The sequence below is a fragment of the Ceratotherium simum genome, chromosome 26, assembly GCF_057802395.1.
Source record: "Ceratotherium simum simum isolate JZ-2026a chromosome 26, ASM5780239v1, whole genome shotgun sequence".
In the NCBI taxonomy this organism is placed as follows: Eukaryota; Metazoa; Chordata; class Mammalia; order Perissodactyla; family Rhinocerotidae; genus Ceratotherium; species Ceratotherium simum.
In genome coordinates this window covers 513,571-535,678 of record NC_141925.1, presented here as the reverse complement: position 1 = coordinate 535,678, position 22,108 = coordinate 513,571, and the positions used below count along the sequence as shown (strand labels likewise).

General features: G+C 52.4%; 1 protein-coding gene across 8 annotated transcripts in view; it reads right to left on the bottom strand.

The window, feature by feature from the left end:
- RAB11FIP3 (RAB11 family interacting protein 3) overlaps window positions 1-22,108 on the bottom strand; it is an 84,789-nt gene that overhangs the window by 14,601 nt on the left and 48,080 nt on the right. For 3 of the 8 annotated variants that reach the window (XM_087449275.1, XM_087449276.1, XM_087449278.1), the window contains 5 exons: window positions 21,495-21,583; window positions 13,270-13,481; window positions 8,704-8,853; window positions 6,789-6,923; window positions 2,473-2,508 (listed from right to left, as the gene is read on the bottom strand). In XM_087449275.1, coding sequence (XP_087305401.1) covers window positions 2,473-2,508; window positions 6,789-6,923; window positions 8,704-8,853; window positions 13,270-13,481; window positions 21,495-21,583 — 622 coding nt within the window. The remainder of the gene's footprint in view (window positions 1-2,472; window positions 2,509-6,788; window positions 6,924-8,703; window positions 8,854-13,269; window positions 13,482-21,494; window positions 21,584-22,108) is intronic. The other 5 variants (XM_087449279.1, XM_004438299.3, XM_087449277.1 and 2 more) reach the window with 4 other exon arrangements.

The window sequence follows — 22,108 nt, the reverse complement described above, 5'->3', positions numbered from 1 at the left end:
GGAGGAAGGCCACAGCCAACCAGGGGGACACCGGGAGCTGGCTGATCCCTCTGGAGAACCCAGGAAGGACCGGCGCCTGAGAAAGGGGCAACAGAGATGGGCACAGACGGAGGGTGGGCAGTCTCCACCCCCCTGGAAGAGACGGGCTCTCCAGAGCCCAAGGAGCCCTGACATGGACACAGGGGCCCACACACAGGGAGTGCGCCCACGGTTGGCCAGCTCCATGGCGGCCCAGTGCAGCTTCCCCAATGCCGGCAGACAGGTAGGACTCCACTCTGGGGAATTCAGTCAGTCGGGTTAGAGAAAAGACCCACCGACACAGGCCCTTGTCCACACCACACGCCAGCCAGCAGCCGCCCGCCAGCCATGAGAACCACTCCCATCCAGCAGACATACCGCCTGCCGTTTGAGGGAAACCTCCAACAAGAAAGACAGAGCCCAGGCAAGGGTCCAGGGAAGATGCAGGGAGGAAGAGCTGGCGGGACGTCACAGCAGGTGGAGCCAGAGCAGAGGCCCAGGGCAGTGTGGACAAGGCGCCGGGGGCAGAGCAGGAGCTCCAGGAGGAGCAGCACGGGGAGCGGAGGACATGTCAGAGAAATGGCTCAGGAAGGGTCCCCAGAACTAAGGGACAGAAGCTTCCAGATTGAAACGGCCTGTCTTTCATTCTGCCCAGCATAATTAATGGGAAAAAGGACTCACAAGACTCACCCTAAAACTTCTGAACTTCAGGGATAAAGAAACATCTAAAAAGCTTCCAGAGAGGGAAAAATAGTCACAAAAGAAAATCAGAAAGCATCAGACCTCTCACTAGCAACCTAGTACTAGAAGATAATGAGCAATGCCGTCAAAAACTCCACAGGGAGGGGGCCGGCCCCGTGGCTTGGCGGTTAAGTGTGCGTACTGCGCTGCTGGCGACCCAGGTTCGGATCCCGGGTGCGCACTGACACACCGCTTCTCCAGCCATGCTGAGGCCGCGTCCCACATACAGCAACTAGAGGGGTGTGCAGCTATGACATACAACTATCTACTGGGGCTTTGGGGGGAAAATAAATAAATAAATAAAATCTTAAAAAAAAAAAAAAAAAAACTCCACAGGGAAATTATTTCCAATCCAAAATTCTATAGCAAGCCAAACTACAAGAGTAAAATATCCAGCAAGGCCTCAGAATTTATCTCCTGGGCACCTCTTTTCTCAAGAAGCTATACGAAGATGTGCTGGACAAAAAGATGGAGATGAAAGAGGAAGATGGGATTGGGGGCGAGAAGACCCGACGCCTGAAACAACACTGGGAACACAGCGGGGAGAGAGTGCAGGACCCAGCCGTGCAGCCCGCACTGCACCTGCGCAGAGGGCAGGGTCTCTGGGGCGACATCCAGACAGGCACAGGGCTGCCTCGTGGCCCCGTTAGAGGCTGGGCAATGGAGGCAGGAGAGCAGCACAGAAGAAGAAGCAAATGAAAACATGAAGGCAATCACTGCCTCCAGGAGAAGCAGTGACTTCCTCAGAAAGGAAACTAGTGATGCATTACATGCTTCCTGTGAGGAATGCTGCATCTCATGCACCCTGTGAAAACTGTCCTTAGAGCCAGTGGGCAGGGGAGAGGATAGATGTATGTGCTGTCGTCTCTCACTAGAGGAAGCCAATAGGGAGTATCCAAAACTGAGAAATGAAGAAATGGCCACAAATGCACGTTCTTTAGAAATGGAGGTAGGCACATATCCTTCCCCTTCTCCTCACCTTGGGGAACCAGTGGGGAGGGCGCAGGCTTCGAAGGAGGTGGACCCAGACCTGGGCTACGTCACGTTCTGGCTCTCTGAGACCAGGGCCCTCGCTGATGCTCTCTACCGGTGGGTTAACCTACAGCAGACATGCGGGGTCCCTGGCCCTTCCAGACCTCCCGGTAAAGACTCAGTAAAGCAGGAGGAGTGCCAAAAGCTTTCACTATAAACTTCCCAGTTACAAACTCTGGTCCCAGCCCACAGTGTTGGAGATTCTTTTCACAGTCCATCCCCTCAAATTATTTTCAATCCCAAACCATGAGAAGCAACTCTGAAAAGTTTTTAAAAACACCTTGGAAAATAGTATTTTCTAAACATGTTTTTTGTGTGTGTGTGGGGAAGATCAGCCCGGAGCTAACATCCGTGCTAATCCTGCTCTTTTTGCTGAGGAAGACCGGCCCTGAGCTAACATCTATTGCCAGTCCTCCTCCTTTTTTTCCCCCAAAGCCCCAGTAGATAGTTGCATGTCATAGTTGCACATCCTTCTAGTTGCTGTACGTGGGACACAGCCTCAGCATGGCCGGAGAAGCGGTGCATTGGTGCGTGCCTGGGTTCCGAACCCGGGCCGCCAGTAGCAGAGTGCGCACACTTAACCGCTAAGCCACGGGGCCGGCCCTAAACATGTTCTTAAAGAGCTATGATTAGCATTACATTTCAGAAGAACATCCCAGTAAGGAACCAAGGGTCTCCTACCTTGCCACCTTCTTGCTGGAGAGCCGCTTCGCTGGACTGTGCAAAATCAAAATAAACAGGAAAATAGTGTCAGAGAACAGACAGGGAGGAACGGGAGGAAACAGGAAATTCAGGCTGGAGAGATACGGGGATGAGGGCGTCCACAGGCATGCACCACCTTGCCCTGAGGCAGCTCCATGCACAGAAAGGCCCACTCAGCAAAACGTTCAGGGAGGCGGGAGCTACGAGGGGCTTGTCAAGGCCTCAGCAAGTTACATTACTCCACCCCCAAAGAGATTTCAGAGGGAGCCACAGCCAGACCTCGTCCAGAGGCCGACCCAGCATCTGGACCCACCAGCTTGCTGCATGGGGTCTGAGCCATCAGCCAACGCCATGTCCCAAATGCTTTTAAAGCCAAATTACCCTCTAAACTCTTGGCCATCAGAGGCCCCCACATGAAACGTGACACGCCCTGTCTGTAAAGGAAAGTCCTGTCGTCGGTTTTAACTGAGGCACCCGTACTTCACACTCTAGAAGCCCGCCTGGCAGTGATCTGGGAAACCTCTCCTGCTGCCATTTCAGGGCAGTAAATACAGCACATTACACATCGTCTGTCTGACGTACCCATCTGCAGCGGCAAAAACAACCCAACTTACCTTCTCTCTCATTTCTGAAGTCCAAAGTTTTATTTTCCAATTTGACTGCTAAACTATTAGCCTCAACCTATGAGAAGATACAAGTCATCTCTCCAAGGATGAGAACAACCACTGTCTTGAATTCAGAAGAGCCAGACAGGCCACATCTCTCATCAGCTCTCTCATCTCAAACACACCTACAATTCTCTTAAGGTTTGGGTAGGAAAGTCTACTTAGAGAGAAATACATGCTGTACCAGTCACCAATTTATTGCCTCTCAGCTCCAAATTCATCCTTTTACTTGTTCTGTGGAAATGGATCTGGGCCCTTTGCAATGTGAAGTTTTGTGGGTAGAGAGCGCTGGGGAGAGACATGGCAGGAGGAAGGTTTGCTTCTGGGTTCCCGGTGCTCCCTGGTGGCACCTTGCTTTTAACTGAGGCTCTGCTATTCACACTTCAGCATCCTGCCTGAGCAGCCTGCCCAGTGCCGGTGCCCAGCAGCAGCAAGTGGCTGGACCGACACCCCCTCGGGCGGTTTTGTAGCTGAGTGCTTCTGGTGAGACCCCTTCCAGGGAAGGGCTTTCCTGGCAGCCAGAGGGCAGATTTCCAGCAAGTTCTAGAAGGCAGATTCTCAACAAATCCCGCCAGTGTGGCACTATGGTGACATCTCTGCCACCCAGTTTGCCAGGGCCCTCCCCTCTGCAGCAGGGTCCGATCTCAGCCCTGGGGGGCTGCTCCTCAGGGCCGCTGCTCCTGCGTTCTTCTGAGCCCTCTTTTATCTTACTAGCGGATGCCTCGTCACCCCAATCCCTGTTACAGTCAGTCATTCTTCTCATTGAACTTTCCACGTTTACACTACTCAGTGGCCCCCCTCTCCTGACTGGACCCTGACTGACACTGTATATTCTAACACAAACCTGTTTCATCCTAAGACCACCGAAACTCCCTGAGATGTGGGACGGACAGACTCACTATTCAGTTTACCTGTCAGCCTCTCAGGAACTGGACCTGCAGTCCAGTGACAGGGTTTAAAGATTTTATTTATTCAGTTTTTCCCCCCAAAGCCCCAGTAGATAGTTGTATGTCATAGGTTCACATCCTTCTAGTTGCTGTACGTGGGACTCGGCCTCGCGTTGGACGGAGAAGTGGTGCCTCGGGGCGCTCCCGGGATCCGAACCCGGGCCGCCAGCATCAGAGCGCGCGCACTTAACCGCCAAGCCACGGAGCCGGCCCGTGACAGGGTTTAGAATTTGAAAATAAACTCCTGGGGAAAGCAGTCTTCTTAATTTCTACAAAATGAATTGTTTTCATAGATGCTCCCAGATACCTGGAAAATATAACAGCTGTCGGCAGGTTCTGAAGTTCACTGTGCAGAAATTATACCTGATGTCAAAGCTTCCAGATAAGGTTTGGACTAAATCACTTTTTATCACCCACAAACCATGACCAAATACATTTATTTTGAGGCAATTCTATGGAAACCACCACACAAGATTCAGATCTCCTCAACTTGGTGCTTAGTGGGAATCTCCTGACTGACAGTTGTGTCTTGATTATAATGACTTGAACGGTATATTGACCCCTTGGGAGAGTCTTTCTTAGGGAACGGGTGACTGGACGTGAGACTCCACTGGACTTGCTGGTCATACTTAGCCATGTCCTAGTCTGTTCTCTGCCCCACAAAGCCTAGCAGATGTGACCACGGCCATCCTGGGCAGGTTCCCAACTTGGGAAAAGATCAGTTCTACGTCAACAGTCTTTGGAGGAGGAGAGATGAGATGCGTGTCTCCATGCCACTCTCAAATACAGAGACGACAGACCTGCACTTGGACCCACTTAGCAGGAGGGCAAGTCTTCATGCAGGAAGGACAAATGACCCCTCACCAGCCAGGTCAAGCGACCTTCCCAAAGCACTCAACACGCAAACACACACAGAGGTAAACACTGGCTGTCCCTAAAACACAGGCCAGTGGGTCTCTGGAATTAGCAGATGTCACATTTTCTCAAGTCTCCCAGGAAGCCCCCCCTCAAAGAGCACTTCTAGTTCCTCATCAGTGCTGCTGGGACCCCCCCAGCTCCCCTCTGAGGCTGCTGACTGGCCAAGTATGCCGGGGTCCTGTCCCATCCTCTCTACCTGTTCGGGCATTTGCTGGACTCCAGCCTGTGTTTTGAGCATTGCACAGAACATAAGAAAAAGGGATAGGGGTTGGCCTGGTAGCGTAGTGGTTAAGTTCACGTGCTCTGCTTCGGCGGCCCAGGGTTCGCAGGTTCAGATCCCAGGCACGGACCTACACACCGCTCATCAAGCCACGCTGTGGCAGCATCCCATATATAAAATAGAGAAAGATGGGCACAGATGTTAGCCCAGGGCTAATCCTCCTCACCAAAAAAAAAAAAAAAAAAAGAAAGAAAGAAAGAAAAAGAAAAAGGGATAAAGACATCAAATGTGCTGGAATTGGAACTAGAGGCAGGACAGCAGGTATAGCAGGGCCGTCAGCCATGAGGATCCACTGGGAAGACTGAGCTGGCCTTGGCTGAGGCCCTAAAGGGGCAGGCTCCTCAAGACAGGTAAGCGGTTTTTAGAAGACTACTCTAAACACGCTGAAACCATCAGGATGGTTCACCTTTCTCCCACCTTTTATGTAACCTCCTGCCAGTCCAAGGGCCTTTCTTCCAGGAAGCCGCCCCAGATTCGTGCCCAGGAGTCCACATCACTGATCAGCACGTGCGATCCCCTCCTGTCCAGCGTGAGAGCTCTTTGTGGGTCGTGCACTGCTCTGCTGGGCCAGGTGGCTGTGGTAAGCTCTAGGGTAGCCCATCTCCTCTCCAGACCCTCCTCAGAGCGGCCCACCCAGGGGCTTGCCCATACAACAGGCTAAGTCAACAGTATGCTTCAAGGACACATCAATATGTGCAAACCACTCAAAAGTGCTTTCTATAACAGGAGTTTGTGAAGTTGTGAGGAGCCAGCAAAAGGACCTGTCTCCTTCTGGGACCCTGACCTGAGTTGGGACTGGGCCCAGGGCATGGAGAGGGAAGACAATAGCTTTGACACAAACCGGAACCAGGAGATGGAGAAGAGAAACCCGATGGGGACTGACAGGGCCGGGAGCAGTAGGCACGTGCTGGGGACCTGCTGCCCGTTTTAAAAGCAGGGTAGCGAAGCTGGACTCTTCCAAGTAGCGGAGCCCGGGGCAGCCTTACAAGAACTAGTTCAGGGGAGGGGCTCGCCTGGGGTATGCGCACCTGATGTAAACTACCGTTCCTGATTACAAATCTGTGTTTACGGACCAAATCTTACTGTAAATTCAGGGCTGTTTCATTGACTCTCAATTACAGAAATCTTTCAGTAAAATGGAGAAAGTCTCTCTTTCCCAGTGCAGACCTTCTTTCACCTGCTGGACTTCCCACACAGGACACAGCGTCTAAAGCTCACTTCCTCTCTCAGGGACAGAGCAGCTGAGCAGACTGCAGCATGCACACAGGAACAAGGAGGGCACAGGGCACTAAACACAGGCTCAGCGCATGCAGGGGGCAGGCAGGGCCCGAGGAAGAGTCCCACTGTCCGCACGGTCACCTGCAACTGCAGAGAAGGCCCAGCCTCCAAAGGAGGCACCCCAGAGCGACCGGCCCACTGAGCGGCGCCTCGAGGCAGAGCCCTTACCCCTGAAGAAAGAGCAAGGCCAGGCACTCCATCGATTACCTATTCTTTTCAAGATCATTCAGGCGAGCAGAGAGGTCCTCGAGGCGGTTGATTTGTTTGTGGCACTGGCTACAGTAAAACTCAAAAGCCTCATCAGTGAGGATGCTGTGCAGCTTTGCGGCAAGCGGGTCGGTGCTGGAGAGAGGAGAAGCGTCAGGTCAGGAGAGAGCACCTGCAGGGGTCTGCGACTCCACACAAGGGCTGGACACAAGCACGCTGTCGGCTAACTGGCTGGGAAGATGGTGGCTCTTACTTTCAGACTGTGTGAGCCCACCTCCCTCGTCACCTCTAGGACCCAGGATCACACCAGCTCAGCAGCAGGGGGCTTGGCAACACCTCCTCCCTCCTGGTCAGGTGCTCAGAGGAAACAGGTGCAGCCATCAGCTTCACTTACAACAAAAACCCCTCTTTAACAAGAAGTGACCAGACACACCGCTTTCGCCTTTGTCCATGTGAGAGCAAAGCACAAAGTCTCCAGGTGGAGTCTTCCCTCCTGGACTGGAACTATTTTATAACTGTTCTCAAAACCACCAGCATCAAAAACTGCGTGTGGATGATGAACCACCAATGATTTTGTCATTTTTAAGAACTTCATTAAAAACGCAGAGTTCTACTAGCCTCCTGCGCTCTAACAGGCTCTCGGCACTGGTGATGCGTCTGCTGCAGGAATGTCCCTGGCGCTTCTGGAAGCCCATGTGGAAGTGCAATTTAAAGAAAGGTTAAAGCCAAACATCGATGGTAGTGCAGAAGTTACCCTGGAGACACAAACAGTGAAACACTGGACAAGAGACAGGCAGAAACTAAACAAGCGGGAAAAGATCGCAAACACAGGACAGAACACATGTTTGGCAAGACCGGGTCCTCGGGTCTTCATTTCAACACCCCACAAACGTGCGCATCGGCACAGGAGAGCTACTCGGAGCAAGCACGCTGTTCGCTCACACACAGCTCCCAGAGACGCGTGGCGCACGGCTGAGGGCAGCTTCGGGGAGAACTCAGGGGGCTCCCGCAGGCAGCCCTCCTGGCACTGTCCCCCCCAACCCCCCCACCCCGGTCCTCTGGCCCAGGTGACAGTCTGGGCAAAGGAGAACCTCACAGTCACCAGTTTAAAGATACTCAGCCTCTGCTGTTGGCAAAGATGGAGAATTTCAAGAACCAGGCACAAAGAGGAGAGGAGACTGGGTGGACAGGCTGTTCCTCGCCTGAAGAGGCAGGCATATCCTCTGACGGCCGCCCCCAGCGAACGGCTGCCAGGCCCACGGGACACAGCACAAGTGACGGCTTTCTCCCAGGGCCTCCTGTGCAGCACTGAGAGGAAGGAGAGCCAGGGAGCAACCAGCTCCATGAGGAAGGCCTCGCCTTCTAGATACCACAGTTCAGTTCATTCGAGGCCAGAACTTTCCAGAGAGTCTGGGGATGTGACTCCAAAGAACCCTTTGTGATGCTAAAGCCTCCCCTGGAGGCTGCTCAAAGGGCACAAGCTCTCAGCTACAGGAGGAACAAGGCCTGAGGATCTACGTAAAACGTGGCGACTGCAGCTGACAACATTGTGTGGTGTAACTGAAATCTGCTGAGAGGAGAACCTAAATGTTCTCACATACAAACACACACAAAGCCTCCCTCAGAGTTGCCTACAGACTGTAATGTGATCCACGCCAAAGGGCTCTGTGCCACGTGACGCAGCTGAGGCCTCAGAAAACTGGAGTGATCTGAAAACATAACTGGACGAGAGAAACTTGGGCCAACTTTCATTCAGGTGTAAATCTTCACATTTTGACTGTGGTATGTTTAATTATATTACAGCAAATAAAACAAGTTCTCTCTCACCAATTTATGTACCCAAAGGGGACACTTCCTCACAAGCAAACGTGGGAAGACGAGGGAGGGGAAGGGGCAGGGAGCAGGGCTGTGTTACCGGGGGGTGAGAAAGGCGGGCTCCCTGCAGTCATATTCCCCGTTGCAGAGGGTCTCCGGAGACAACTCCGCCTCACTGCCCTCGCCATAGTCCTCAAAATGCTCCTCACCACCTATCACCGTGACGATGGACTGGCTGTGCAGGTGGGATCTGCAGAGGCAAAAGAGAAAGGACACATTCTGACTCACGACCACCGGCAGCCCCAGACCGAGGGCGAGCCCGGTGCCCTCCAGCAGACGTGTGCTGTGAGCCACATGCGTCAGGTCAAATGTTCTAGTGGCCATGTTAAAAAGAAAAGTAAATGAACAGGTGAAATCGATTTTAACAACATATTTTACTTAGCCCAACATCCTCAAAATATCTTCATTTCAAAAGCAAGATTTTTTACATTCTTTATTTCATAATAAGTCTGAAATCTGGCGTTCACTGTGTACTTCCAACACATCTCGGCTTGCACCAGCCGCACTGCAAGTGCTCAGGAGGCCCACAGGTTGGACAGTCAGCTGTAGCTGCAGACCCATGGTGAGGGCATGCACCCCCCACGCTCTTCTTCCAGGAGCAGCTGTCCTCACGCCACCACTGGCCACTGTGAGCGCAAACTTCTGCTGTAGTTTAAAGCCCAGAACAGCAGCTTCCAAGCAGGGGAAGGGAAGTGTGCAAGCACCCGCCCTCTTCTGAGGGAGGTCACTGCTCCACACTCACCCTCCAGGGAGCAGGGCTGCTGGGCCAGGCCAGGCGCTCAGCATGAGGTCCTGGGGCTCAGCCGCACACACGGCTGCCGCCCTGCCCACCCGTGGTGACAGGTGCTAACAGAAAACAGCTGTGATGGCAGCCGCTCCCCTGGACCGGGGCTGGATTCAATTTGTCACCACTAATCCCCACGAGAATCTGCCAGCAGGCGCTAGAGCTGTCCCTCTCAGAAGGAAAGGGGGCCTCAGAGAGAAGTGACCGCCCACGCGTGCCCAGAGTCGGGGATGGCACCGGGGTCTCTGTGCTTCCCCGAGGCCCACGCGGCTCAACACGCGGAGCAAGTTCTGATCTCCTGGCCACGAACGGGCACGTCTACTGAGCAGTCCTGAGGCTGCTGGGGCCAAATCACAATGTCTTCCACACACGCTTTCAGGAGCAGTGAAAACGTACATGCTGTTCCCTTGGTGCATTCTGAAGCCCCCACCAGAATAAACCAAGACCTCGTGACCTCGGGACACCTTACGGCTCCCCTCAGTGTTTCCAAGTCCCTGTCTGCATTCAGTCTCTCATCTGCTCACAGAGACAGGAGGAAATCACTCCTTCCAACAGTCACCGTTTAAATGCAGCTCTACACAAGAAGACTCCGTTTTCTGCTTCTTAAGATTAGCTGCTTGTTTATCAACGTGCTCAGACCCCATGAGGAAACTGCCCTCAGAGAGGAGGGTGAGTCATCGCGAGGAGACACACAGTGCTCCCGGGGCCGAGGAGCCCCTCCTGGCTGGAGGACCCACGTCCGCGTGACCCACGAGGACAAGGCCTGCTATTCCCTCAGAATAGAGCCCCCACCTCCTCTAGCTGCCTCCCCTGGGGTTGAGTTTTCCTCATGTCTGATGGGAGAGCGATGAGGGCCACACGCATCACACTGAGGAGCCGAGGAGTCACAGAGCTGTTACTACACTGGACGGCACTTCTGTACTGAGTCGACAGAAAACCAGTGACATCAGCTGACAATCAGCATCCTCGCCACTGGTAAGCTTTTGAAAACAGAAAATATCTCTCCAATTGGACACTAACGTGATTTCAACAAATCTTGAGGGCAAGTGTGTTATGCAGCACAACAGCGTAGTCTGAATCTTTCCTGAGAAAAATTAAGACCTCATAATGATTTCCCAGATTTGGCATTTCTTCAACTTTCTTGGACTACTTTACTTGAATTAAATTTAATTAGAAGAATTTAGCTTATTACCTTAAAAAATACTGATAAGAAAGCAACAGGCAAAGGCGGTACTGCCAGTCCCTCTGTGTCTTATCCTCACACTTCAACTGTTGTGCTGTCTTTGTCCCCATCACTACAAGGCACTTGGAGTGGCTGTCACTTCACTCTCCCGTTTCCACACGTGCTGGGCTTGTGCCCCTGGAAGATGTACTTCCGGGTCCCGGCAGAGCCCAGGGGCTTGCCTGGCTCCACATGAATGCACATCCCACCTCACCTCCACCAGGAGGTCACCCCGAACGTGACAATCCGACTGAAGAAGACCCAAACACACGGAGAAATATACTACGTCCAAAGATCGGAAGACCCAATGTTGTGAAGATGTTGATTCTCCCCAAATTAGTCCATAGATCCAACACAACCCCAACCCAAATCCCAGCAGATACTATTTTCCTGAAACAAACAAGTTGATTCTAAAATTTACACAGAAATGCAAAGGGCCAAAGGGTGCCAACGCGACCTTGAAAAACAAGGCTGGAGAACTCACACCAGCAGACAGCATGATCTACGACAACGCTGGAGCAAAAGACAGCGTGTACTGACCCGAGAGTAGACAAAACAACACAGAACAGAGCACACAGTCCAGACACAGCCCATACACGTTCAGCCACCTCGTGGGACCAAGGTGACACGTGGACAGTGGAGGAAGGAGGAATCTTTTAAAAAATGAGGCTGAGTCAATTGGATATCCATATGGGAAAAATGGCCCCTATCTCACACCATACACAAAAAATCAGTTATGGAGAAACTACAGATCTGAATATGAAGGTAAAACAATAAACCTTTTAAAGGAAAGGAGAAGTAAACATAGTGATGTGAAGTAAGCAAAGATTTCTTAAACAGAACACAGAAGTGCTAACCACAAAAGGAAAATGGATAAACTGAACTATAGTAAAACTTTTAAAAACATGAGTTCCTCAAAGAGAGCACCAGGAAAGTGAAAAGATGACCTTCAGAGTTGGAAAAAGATACCTGTAATACACATACTGAACCAAAGACTCAAACCTAAAATATATAAGGAATTCCTACAAACCAATAAGAAAAAGACGGGAGAGGCCCAACCCCACCTATGGCCTGTTTATGTAGAGCTGGACGGGGACACAGCTGGGGGCACTCACTCAGGCACTGCCTCGCACCCCCACAGCAGAGCTGAGGAGTAGCCACGGAGACCACTATCTGGCCTTTTACAGAAAAAGTGTGCAGACCCCTGCAATAAACAAATGGGTAAAGGACTTCACAAAAGAGGATTTCCAAATGGGCAATAAACACAAGAAAAGGTGCTCACCCTCATTAGTCACCTGGGAAACGCAAGAAAGAACTATCCCCCAGGGACAGTCCACTCCACGCCCTCCAGAAAGCAAACACAGGAAAGCAGACAAGACCAGGTGCTGCGAGGACAGGGGCGGGCAGAGCCCCACAGGTGGCAGGCAGGCAGGCAGCGACCATTACCCCCTCTATCACTGAACTGGCAGTAAGTGCAGTAACTTCTAAAGCAGCACGAGTGTGCTCCAGGTGCGCCTCTCCCATTCCTGGGGACAAACCAGGCCACCGGAAGACAGGTAATGTTTATAGCAGCTTTATTCAAAAAACCAAAACTGTAAACTGCCCAAATGCCCACCAACAATAAATTAAGAAGCTGCAGCATATTCACACAATGGAATGCTCTACTAACAATGGAAGTAAACAATTTACAACTGTGCACAAAAGTACAGATGAATCTCAGCCACAACATAAAGTGAGAGCAGCGAGTATAGAGAGGATACCCCTGTATGACAACACGTAGTCGGAGCCAAAACCAGGCCAGGCAAGGCTGCCGTGAGTAGCAGGGCGCCGGGGAGGGAGTGGGGGGCACTGGGTGCGGGCGCGTCTGCACCCTTAGACGGGCGCTCGCATGCTGGGATGCAATACTTCAGTTCAAGAGAAAAGACCAAAAACTCTGTGAGGGCCAAACAAAAATGCAATGAAATAAAATAAGCAAAATAAAACCAAACCACTTTCAAGGCTGCTAAGCAGGGTGGCTTCCCAAGAGGCACAGGGCAAAACCATGAGCTCTCATTCGGGTCCATGTGCCCCACGGCACCTCCCGACCCTGCCCCTCCCCTCGCCAGTCCTCAGATGCATGGGCGCACCTGGGGCAGCGGGAGGGGAGACAGGAACAGGAGGCCTGGTTAGGGGTGCTGTAAAGGTTGACAGGTTCTAAGATCCTGCAGGAAGGCATTCACTGAATATCGCGTCTTGCCCTGGTTTATAAGAACCGTGATGAGAAAATCCAAAAGACCGAGTTGAAGTTTTTCTCCTACAATTTCTATCTCGACAGCCAAAGACGTTGTGCGATGTTTACAACCACGGTCATCTGCTGTCAGCAGGAGGGGCATCTCCTGACAGGGAGGTCAGCTGTGACCGGGAGACTGCTCAGGGCAGCTGGGCATGGGCTCTCCCCAGGACTGTAGGCCACACTCAGGGTCCACACCCTCCTGCAGGCCTTGTCACGATTCTAAACCACTCTCTGACACAAACCCCTCCATGAACCAAATCTGCCCGTCAGACACGTCCACACAGTGCCCTGTGCACAATACCCAGGCGTGCCGAGGCAGAGCACAGACCTGCCCGGGAACAGCAGCAGGGCGCCGTGGCCAGGCTCCTCCATGGCGTCCAGGCACTCGGAGGGCACAGCCGAGCCGCCTGCGCTGTCCGTGTCCCCTTCGGGCTGCAGCTCGGGATGCACCAGGGTGCTCGTGTCCTCGTCAGTGAAGGTCTCGCACTCGCTGTAGGTGCTCTCGGAGCCCATGTACGCGCTGTCCGTCACCTCGTTGGCCTAGGAGAGAGCACCAAGAGTCAGTCCACCACCCCCAGAAATGGCTACATCCGCGTGGCGTGCGGGACAGTAAACGCACTGCTGTGGGCGTGGAAACGACCATGCGGGGGAGAGCTTTCACGTCCCTGCTATAGGGAGAAGTCCCTGCTGTATTTCTAAGCAGAAACGTTAGCTTACAAAACAATTCAATGTTAAAAAAAATGAAAAACAGGCACATGTCCAAGAGCAGAAAAAACTTCGAGTAATTTTTAGTTAGTTACATAAATATACCTAAAACAGATACAAAGCATCCCAACATCTTATAATAAATCCCAGTAGAACCACCCATTTTTGGCTTCCAACATTGGAATTATTTGTATCCAAAGAATTAACATTCAACAGTGTAAGAATATGCCTTTTTAAATTAAAAAGTCACCATCAATATCTGTTATATATGTTCAGGCTATTGCTTTGAAATTCCATTACATGGTCTAAACTCAAAATGCTAATTAATCAATTATTTAACCAATCAATTATGTTCACTGGTGAAATGTCTCCTTGCCCACTAAACATCTTTGTTTTCACTCTTATGGACCTGGCACCTAGCAGAGAGCCTAGCATACAGTAGACAGCAAATATTTGTGGGTTGTATAAACGAAACTAAAGAATCAGTAAACAGGCCATTTTCAACTTATAATCTCAACTTTAATTAAAATGCAATTGCATTGGTTAGGAAAAGGAGCCGACACTTCAAGTTCAAAAGATTCTGGGGTTAACAATTTGCAAACAAGTAAGATTTCAGAAAAGTAGCTGGAGAGAGGTGCCCTTTGTACTCTGGTTCTGGCAACAGAAGGGGTGGGCAGTGTGCTCAGACGCACTGCAGTAACAAAAGTCACCAGTCCACGGCTAACCTGGAGGGCGACCAGAGGGCCTTGCCCGGCTGCACCCCTGAGGCTCCTTGCCTGAGCCCGTGGGAGCTTGGTGTGGCCGATGACAGGCCCAGGGTCCATCGTCGGTCCACGTGTGACCCTGGACACATGACTCAACCACTCCGAGCCCTGTCACCTCATTTGTAAAAGAGGAGTGTAGATGCTGTTCTCACCAGGTCGCAACCATATGGGATCAAGAGAGACCACACAGGCAGGTGAGAAACAGAAACTGACAGACCGGGGGTTCCCGTGCCACTGGAGAGCGGGGGCTGCTTGTGCAGCCAGAATGCAATAGGGAACGGCGTGAGATGGACCTACTGCCGGTGCTCAGTGCCAGTATTTAGAACGGGAAAGGTATTTAGATAAGGAAAAACCCGATCTTCCTTGAATCTAAGGTAACTAAGAAATTCATAAAAAGTGTTCACTTCAAAATGTGAAACCAGAAAGTCACCTGAAGAGGCACCCGCTCTAGCTCTACTCATCGTCACTGAGCAGGCGTCTCCCTCCACGGGCGCAGGGCTGGCACACTGCTCAACCTGAGGGCAGCATGGGCAGCAACGGGCTCTCTAGCCAGGCAGACGCAGTCCGTCAGGAGCTGGGCCCGTGGGGGAAGCACCACAGAGCTCACAAAATCCACAAGCATTCCTGCCGCCCTCTGAGGGGTGGCACCGCAAGCTCACTCGGGGGTGCCGCCTGAAAGTCAACCAGGGCCCTGGGAAAGCCCCCACACTTCCAACAACCACAGACCAGACTGGCTATTCAGGATTTAGCCGAAAACTCCTAAAAGAACACTGCTCCTCATCTGCAGGACCCACCTCAATCTCTCAGTCCTCAGACCCAAGGATTCAGGCAGGGCCCACATACCCCAATCCGAGCAGGGCCATCAAGGGCCCCCAGACATGGACTGGGGACCCTCTGAGATGGTTTCCCATAGGGAACAGATCTTGACTTTTGAGATCGGCTTTTAAAAAGCCAACCAACTGGCACTTCGGACAGATGCAGGATGCTCCTCTCCGGCCAGCACAGACCCCGTGCCCTCGACGGGCAGCTCAGCATTTGTAAGAGCAAATCAATTCAGCGCCGAGCTGAGTGTTTCTCCCCAAGGAAGGGAAGGAGATCCGGGCACTTGGGCCTGTTCATTTCACCCACAAGGAGCTCCCATCAATCGCGTGGCTGAGGCCGGGGCTGCAACCCAAACCCTCCTTGGAGCCTGGACAGGACGGTTCAGGATGGAAGGAACTCCCCGCTGACAAGGGGAGAGTGAGGTAGACAGTGAGCAGACCCGACGGCCGCAGTCAGGGCACTCCCACACTCCACCCTGGGCAACTCACCCAGGTTGTAAACAGACAGGAGGGCGAATGCCCCCCACCTTCAACCCCTCTTTCTAAAGCAAACCTGCACCGATGGAGAGTCCTACAGAGATGAACAGTTTCCCACTTCACAAAAGGCTATATGTTTGCACTTACTCCTTAGTCTGCCCCAAACTATAAACAAATGGGGTCGAGGAGGTCCCGTCCCCACAGCACTGCTACAAACACTCAGACACCCTCGTGCGGTACGGGGCAGTAAAATCCTCTTACCTGGAGCTTCGTAGTGGCCTGTGGGTGCACAGAGTAGCCCCAAGGGGACAGGGGACCAATCGGCTCAGTGAAGGGGACCGGGGACCAATCGGCTCAGTGAAGGGGACCCAGGACGAAGCCCAGGTGGGCAGAGTGGGCCAAGAGGACAGGGACGGTCATTACAGGGTGCTGCCCCACCAGCTCACAACAAACGTCAGCTTTTATTGGTCACGGCGGCCGAGAATAAATGTCAGCAGGCCAGGCAGTTTGCCAGGGCAGGTGGGTAAATAGCTGCCTTTCAAGAGAGGCAAAAAATCATCTTAGAGCATGGCGCACGCTCACCACAGTCTATGGACAGACACAGGGACAGCTCACAGAGCGTGGCGCACGCTCACCACACTCTATGGACAGACACAGAGCATGGTGCACGCTCACCACAGTCTATGGACAGACACAGGGACAGCTCACAGAGCGTGGCGCACGCTCACCACACTCTATGGACAGACACAGAGCATGGTGCACGCTCACCACAGTCTATGGACAGACACAGGGACAGCTCACAGAGCGTGGCGCACGCTCACCACACTCTATGGACAGACACAGAGACAGCTCACAGAGCGTGGCGCACGCTCACCACACTCTATGGACAGACACAGAGACAGCTCACAGAGCATGGCGCACGCTCACCACAGTCTATGGACAGACACAGAGACAGCTCACAGAGCATGGCACATGCTCACCACAGTCTATGGACAGACACAGGGACAGCTCACAGAGCGTGGCGCACGCTCACCACGGTCTACGGACAGACCCAGGGACAGCTCACAGAGCATGGCACTCGCTCACCACGGTCTACGGACAGACAGAGGGACAGCTCACAGAGCGTGGCGCACGCTCACCACGGTCTACGGACAGACAGAGGGACAGCTCACAGAGCGTGGCGCACGCTCACCACGGTCTACGGACAGACAGAGGGACAGCTCACAGAGCGTGGTGCACGCTCACCACGGTCTACGGACAGACAGAGGGACAGCTCACAGAGCGTGGCGCATGCTCACCACGGTCTACGGACAGGCACAGGGACAGCTCACAGAGCGTGGCGCACGCTCACCACGGTCTACCGGACAGACACAGGGACAGCCACAGGGCATGGTGCAGGCTCACCACAGTCTATGGACAGACACAGGAATAGCTCACAGAGCATGGTGCACGCTCATCCATTGTCTACTGGACAGAAACAAGAATAGCTCATAGACATGCTGCATGGGTTCATATCTGCCACCAGACAGGACCAAGCTTTGCCCAGAAGCCCAGGAGTCTTGCTACCCACTTTTAAAATGTTTATAAATGACACACATTAAATGAACTTGCTGAAAATCTAAGTGCAGGTTAGAATACTTCCCCATGTGTTAATGTTACCTTCACCATTCACCAAAGGATCACTAGTGCACAGACAAGGAAGTCCGTGTTCAGAGCCATCAGAGTGGAACTCAGGTGTGGCCAACCCTGCCCAGGGTCCCTACTGTCCAGGTCGTGGTCTCTCTGAGGGAAATCGACTGCTGGAAACGATGTGAGCCCGTGTCCCGCTCGGTGCAGCCTCCTCTTACCCTCAGACGCTAGCCCAGGCAGCCTCTGCACCCCGGCTCCAGGAAGGGCGTGCTCTTGGAGATGGCCTCCCCATCGTATCGGAAGTGTGGGCACTTCCGCCCAGGCCGGTGACTGGCTTCTCTCAATTGACAACAACGCAGCCTTCCTTCTTGCTAGTCCTGCTGGGGTTTCTGCAAAACCTGCGTGTTCACCTGAAGGTACATCTCTGTCATGGAGAAAGTTTAACCTGCTCCCAGACACGCTCCATTAAACCTTCTGCTGTGCTGGCCAAGGAGGGGGCAAAGTTCAGGAAGTGTCCTTGTTGAGTCGTTAACAAGCAGTTAGTCAGATCTCAAAACAAATGGCTTTTGTTCTTGACTTTCTAACCTTTCTGATAAAGAGTTTGCACAAAACGTATTTCCCCGCCACTGTATGAAGGCAGCTCTTTTCTCTAGATGCCGGGAGTGGGAAAAGGAGGGAGGAACAGAGAAGGCACAGCAGGGACACTTGTTATCCTCCCTGTTTGTGCCTGATCTCTCTGTGACTTTCCCATAGCCCTTCCAGAAATCCTGATAAATGTGCACACTCCATCCTCTGCCTCGCTCAGATTCTCAGACGAGGAGCTTCTTCCCATTCCCATGAATGTCAGCGACAAACCTTAATTCACCCCCCACCTTCTCCCCTTCTCAAAATGCCACATCGGTAACTTTCTTCTGGGAGTTCTGTTACAAGCTAGAGCCAAAGGGCTTGGGAAACTGGGAGCTAGGGGCTGCGGAGGCATCCCCTGCAGGAGGAGGACCCGGGAGCTACCGGGCCCCCGAGGCATCTCCTGCAGGAGAAGGACCTGGGAGCAGCAGTCCATCCTAGTTAACCGCCCAGGGTACCCCTGACCAACACTGTCATGTGCCCAGCCAGAAAATCAATAAAGAGCTTACTTATCTCCGAAGATCACCAGCACAGGATCTCCAAATATGATATTTGGATTTAATGCACATATTCTCCACTCATATATTTATTGGACTTTTTAGGATTACATGACGTGCAAGCTTTTTTACAAAAAGAGCAATCTTTCTATAAGTTTCACAGTACCTACTTCCACTCCCCTAAAAATTACAAATTACATCTAAAAACCCTAAAAAGCATAAAAAAGACATGGAGGAACTTTAAATGCATATTACTAAGCAAAAGAAGCCAGTCAGCAAGGGTCACACACTGTATGATTCCAACCACGTGACATTCTGAAAAAGACAAAATATGGAGATAGTAAAAATGTCAGTGGCCGCCGCGTGCTACTGGGGCAGAAGGGGAGAATTAGGGGAGCACAGAGGGTTTTAGGGCAGTGAAACCATTCTGTATGATACCACAATGGTGGATACATGTCCTACACATTTGTCAGAACCCAGAGAAAGTACACCACCAAGAGGGAACCCTAATGTCAACTGTGGACGCTAGTTAACAATAAAGTATCAATACTGGTTCATCAGTTATAACAAATGTACCATCACCTAATGCAAGATGTTCACGATGGGAAACCTGTGCAAGTGCGTGTGGGAGGAGTGTAATGGGAACTCGCACTATCTGCTCCATTTTCTGTAAACCTAAAACTGCTAAAATATAAAGTTTATTAAATTTTTTTAAAGTAACAAAAAAACTTAAAAAGAAATGTTTCCTCCATTCTGAAAAAAACTAGGATCCAGAAACTTGAGAAGCACTCCTTTCACACTCTGAAATGCCAAGGTCCCACCGTGCCTCCCGAAGCCAGCAAAACCCGGGGGCCGAGCACCAGGGGCGGCAGGGCTATACCCCTGTGGGCTGCGGGGTCAACCGGCACAGAGGACAGGCGGGGACAGGGTGGGACAGCACCCCCACCCACTCAGCCCAGGCTTCAGGAGGCAGCCCCGCATCAGTGGCTCTCACCCTTTCGACCAAATGGGCCCTTTAAGTACAAACCGTGTTGATGCCTCTTTACCTCCTGAACAACAAAACTCTGTATTCAATTCCTAGGGCTGCCATATCAAATTACCATAACCTGGGGGGCTTAAAACAACAGAAATGTACATCAGGGTGTCAGCAGAGTTGAGGCTCCAGGGTAGGGTTCTTCCTGCCTCGTCCAGCTTCTGGGGGCTCCAGGCAGTCCTGGGCTTGTGGCTGTGTCACTCCAGCCTCTGCTCCATCCTCACATCACCTTCTGCCCTGTGTGTCATCTCCCTTCTCTTCTAAGGACACTTGTCACTGGATTTAGGGCCCACTCTACCCAGCAAGATCTCATCTTGAGATCCTTAATTACATCTGCAAAGATCCTTTCTCCAAATAAGGTCACGTTCACAGGTCTCAGGTAGACATATCTTTTAGGGGACCACCGTTCAACCCATGACACCTACCTACACATAAAACATAAAATAATTGATGTAATGCCCTAACAGAAATATAAGAGGAATAAAACAAAAGACACGGATGATACAGCGTATGTGCTGGTAGGTAACTGTGCAGGCCTGACTGCTGGGAGACGTGATGAAGGGCCTGATGCTCACCACTACATAAGTGATGCGGCCCGGCCCTGCTGCTGGGAACACGATTCCCTAGACACTCCGAACAAGCAAAGAAGGATCTGCCCCTGACCTAGGTGCATTCCTGGAAAACTCAAGGTCAGTCAAAACGCACAGGGCCTTCCACGCCTCGCTGTGAAGGGAACTGGGCCATCTCAGCCACAAAAGCAGCCTCTTCACCATCATGGGGGAAGCTGACATGTCAGAGTCCTGCACACCCCAGGCCCCTGCCTAGCCACACTGTCTGCAACCAGCACGAGTCCCAGCTGGGCACCTGGCCTCCACACGCCAGGACCGAGCCTGCACTCCCGGGCCACACACAGGATGAACACACCGACCTCAGCCGAACAGGGTACGCAAGGCGGGGTGGGCCCTGCCCTAGGGGGCTCAGGCCTGCTGGCACTTTGGGACAAAGCTGTGACGGGTGAATGCTCCCAGGTGGCCTGGGGTCTGTGCCGGCAGAAGCGACAGACAGTCAGGACGTGAACCTCCGTTATGTGAGGGGTGACAGATACCCAGGGCAGCTTCTCAGAGCAGGGACATGAGACACCAAAGGAAAGCGGTGGAATCCTGGGGTGCATTAGCGCTCAGCTCAGGGACTTTCAGAAGCTATGCTGTGCAGCCCTTCAGTTGACAAAGGAGCCAAGGCTCAGAGGACTGAAGTGTGGGGCCTCAGGCCCAACCCTGCTCCCTGAGCCCCTCGCTGGGAAACGGAGGGCTGAGGGCTAGCAGTCCCCACCGCCTTCCCAATGGCTCTTCAACGCTCTGGGTGATGAGTGTCTTTTTAAAGAAGAAAAAATCCCGGATCCAGCCACATGGCCTCTCCTGGCATCTGCCCCCCAGCTGTGGGACGCAGTTACAGTAGCCTGTCTTCTGTGGCTCTGTGCCCAGACCTTCTCCCTGCCACGGCAGAGGACAAAACACCCACAATTAGGGCGACACATGTAACTATAGCAACCCCGGCTTCATCTGGGGGCAGGGGATGGAGGATGGTAAGGTGTTAGTCAAACAAACGTCCCCAGACCTAGAAAATGGTTTGAAATTTGATAAAACAAAAACTACGTGTCCCCTACTTCGGCCTTGCTTGGCAGCCTGGCAGAAGGTGACAGCAACGCCATCAGAGAGCCCTAACTGACAGCCCGTCCCTCTGCGGACAACAGGCCCCGAGGGGGGTCTCCTGCCAGCAGCCTTGGGTGCATAGCACATGGACCAGCCATGTCAGCCGCCTGCCACAGCCACAAGCCCGCACCAGCGTGCACGCTGGAGAGTAAGCCCTGCCCTTCCCTTCAAGCCACCTTCTATAGAAACAGCTCTGGGGACACTAAGTGACACAGGACTCAGAGCGCATAAAGGAAGAGGTGTAACGTCCGATTCCCTCAGCTCTCCCGTGAAAACCGCTTGACAACCACTTGCCTCAAAGGTAACAAAGTCGTCAAACTCGTCGGGGCAGGCTGGCGGCTCCTCGTCCTGGGCAGGCGCCACGCAGAGCTGGCCATCGGAACCTGCGGAGAGAAGACCCAGGCTCAGCAGGTAACCCAGACCATCCCCAGAGAGGCCAAGGGAGGGGTGATCACAAGTGGGCCCCAGATGGCCGTGGGAAACCCCGGGGAAGAAAGCAGCAGGGGTAGATCGGAAGGCGGGTCCCCGTTGGAACAGCGCTCAGGGCTCTGAGGGGGTGGTGTGGAGGCTGAACCATCAAGTGTGTGTTTCTTAGAAGAGCTGGACAGCACTGTAAAAGGAAAAGAGCGAGACACCAAGCTCTGGGACGCAGCTGACGGCTTTAGGAAATATCAGGTACCAGACGCAATTTTTTAAAAAAATTTGTGTCTGTTTGGAGAGGTGTAGGTATGATGAAATAATACCAAAATAACAACATCTGTCCTTGGTGCTAGACTAACGGGCAGTTTTATTTTCTTTTTTTGCTTAACTTTATCTTCTACAGTGTATGTTTTATTTTATAATAAGAAAACATTTAAAGGAAAATGTGTCTTCTCATGATGGACAGACTGCAGTTCTGAGGACAGCAA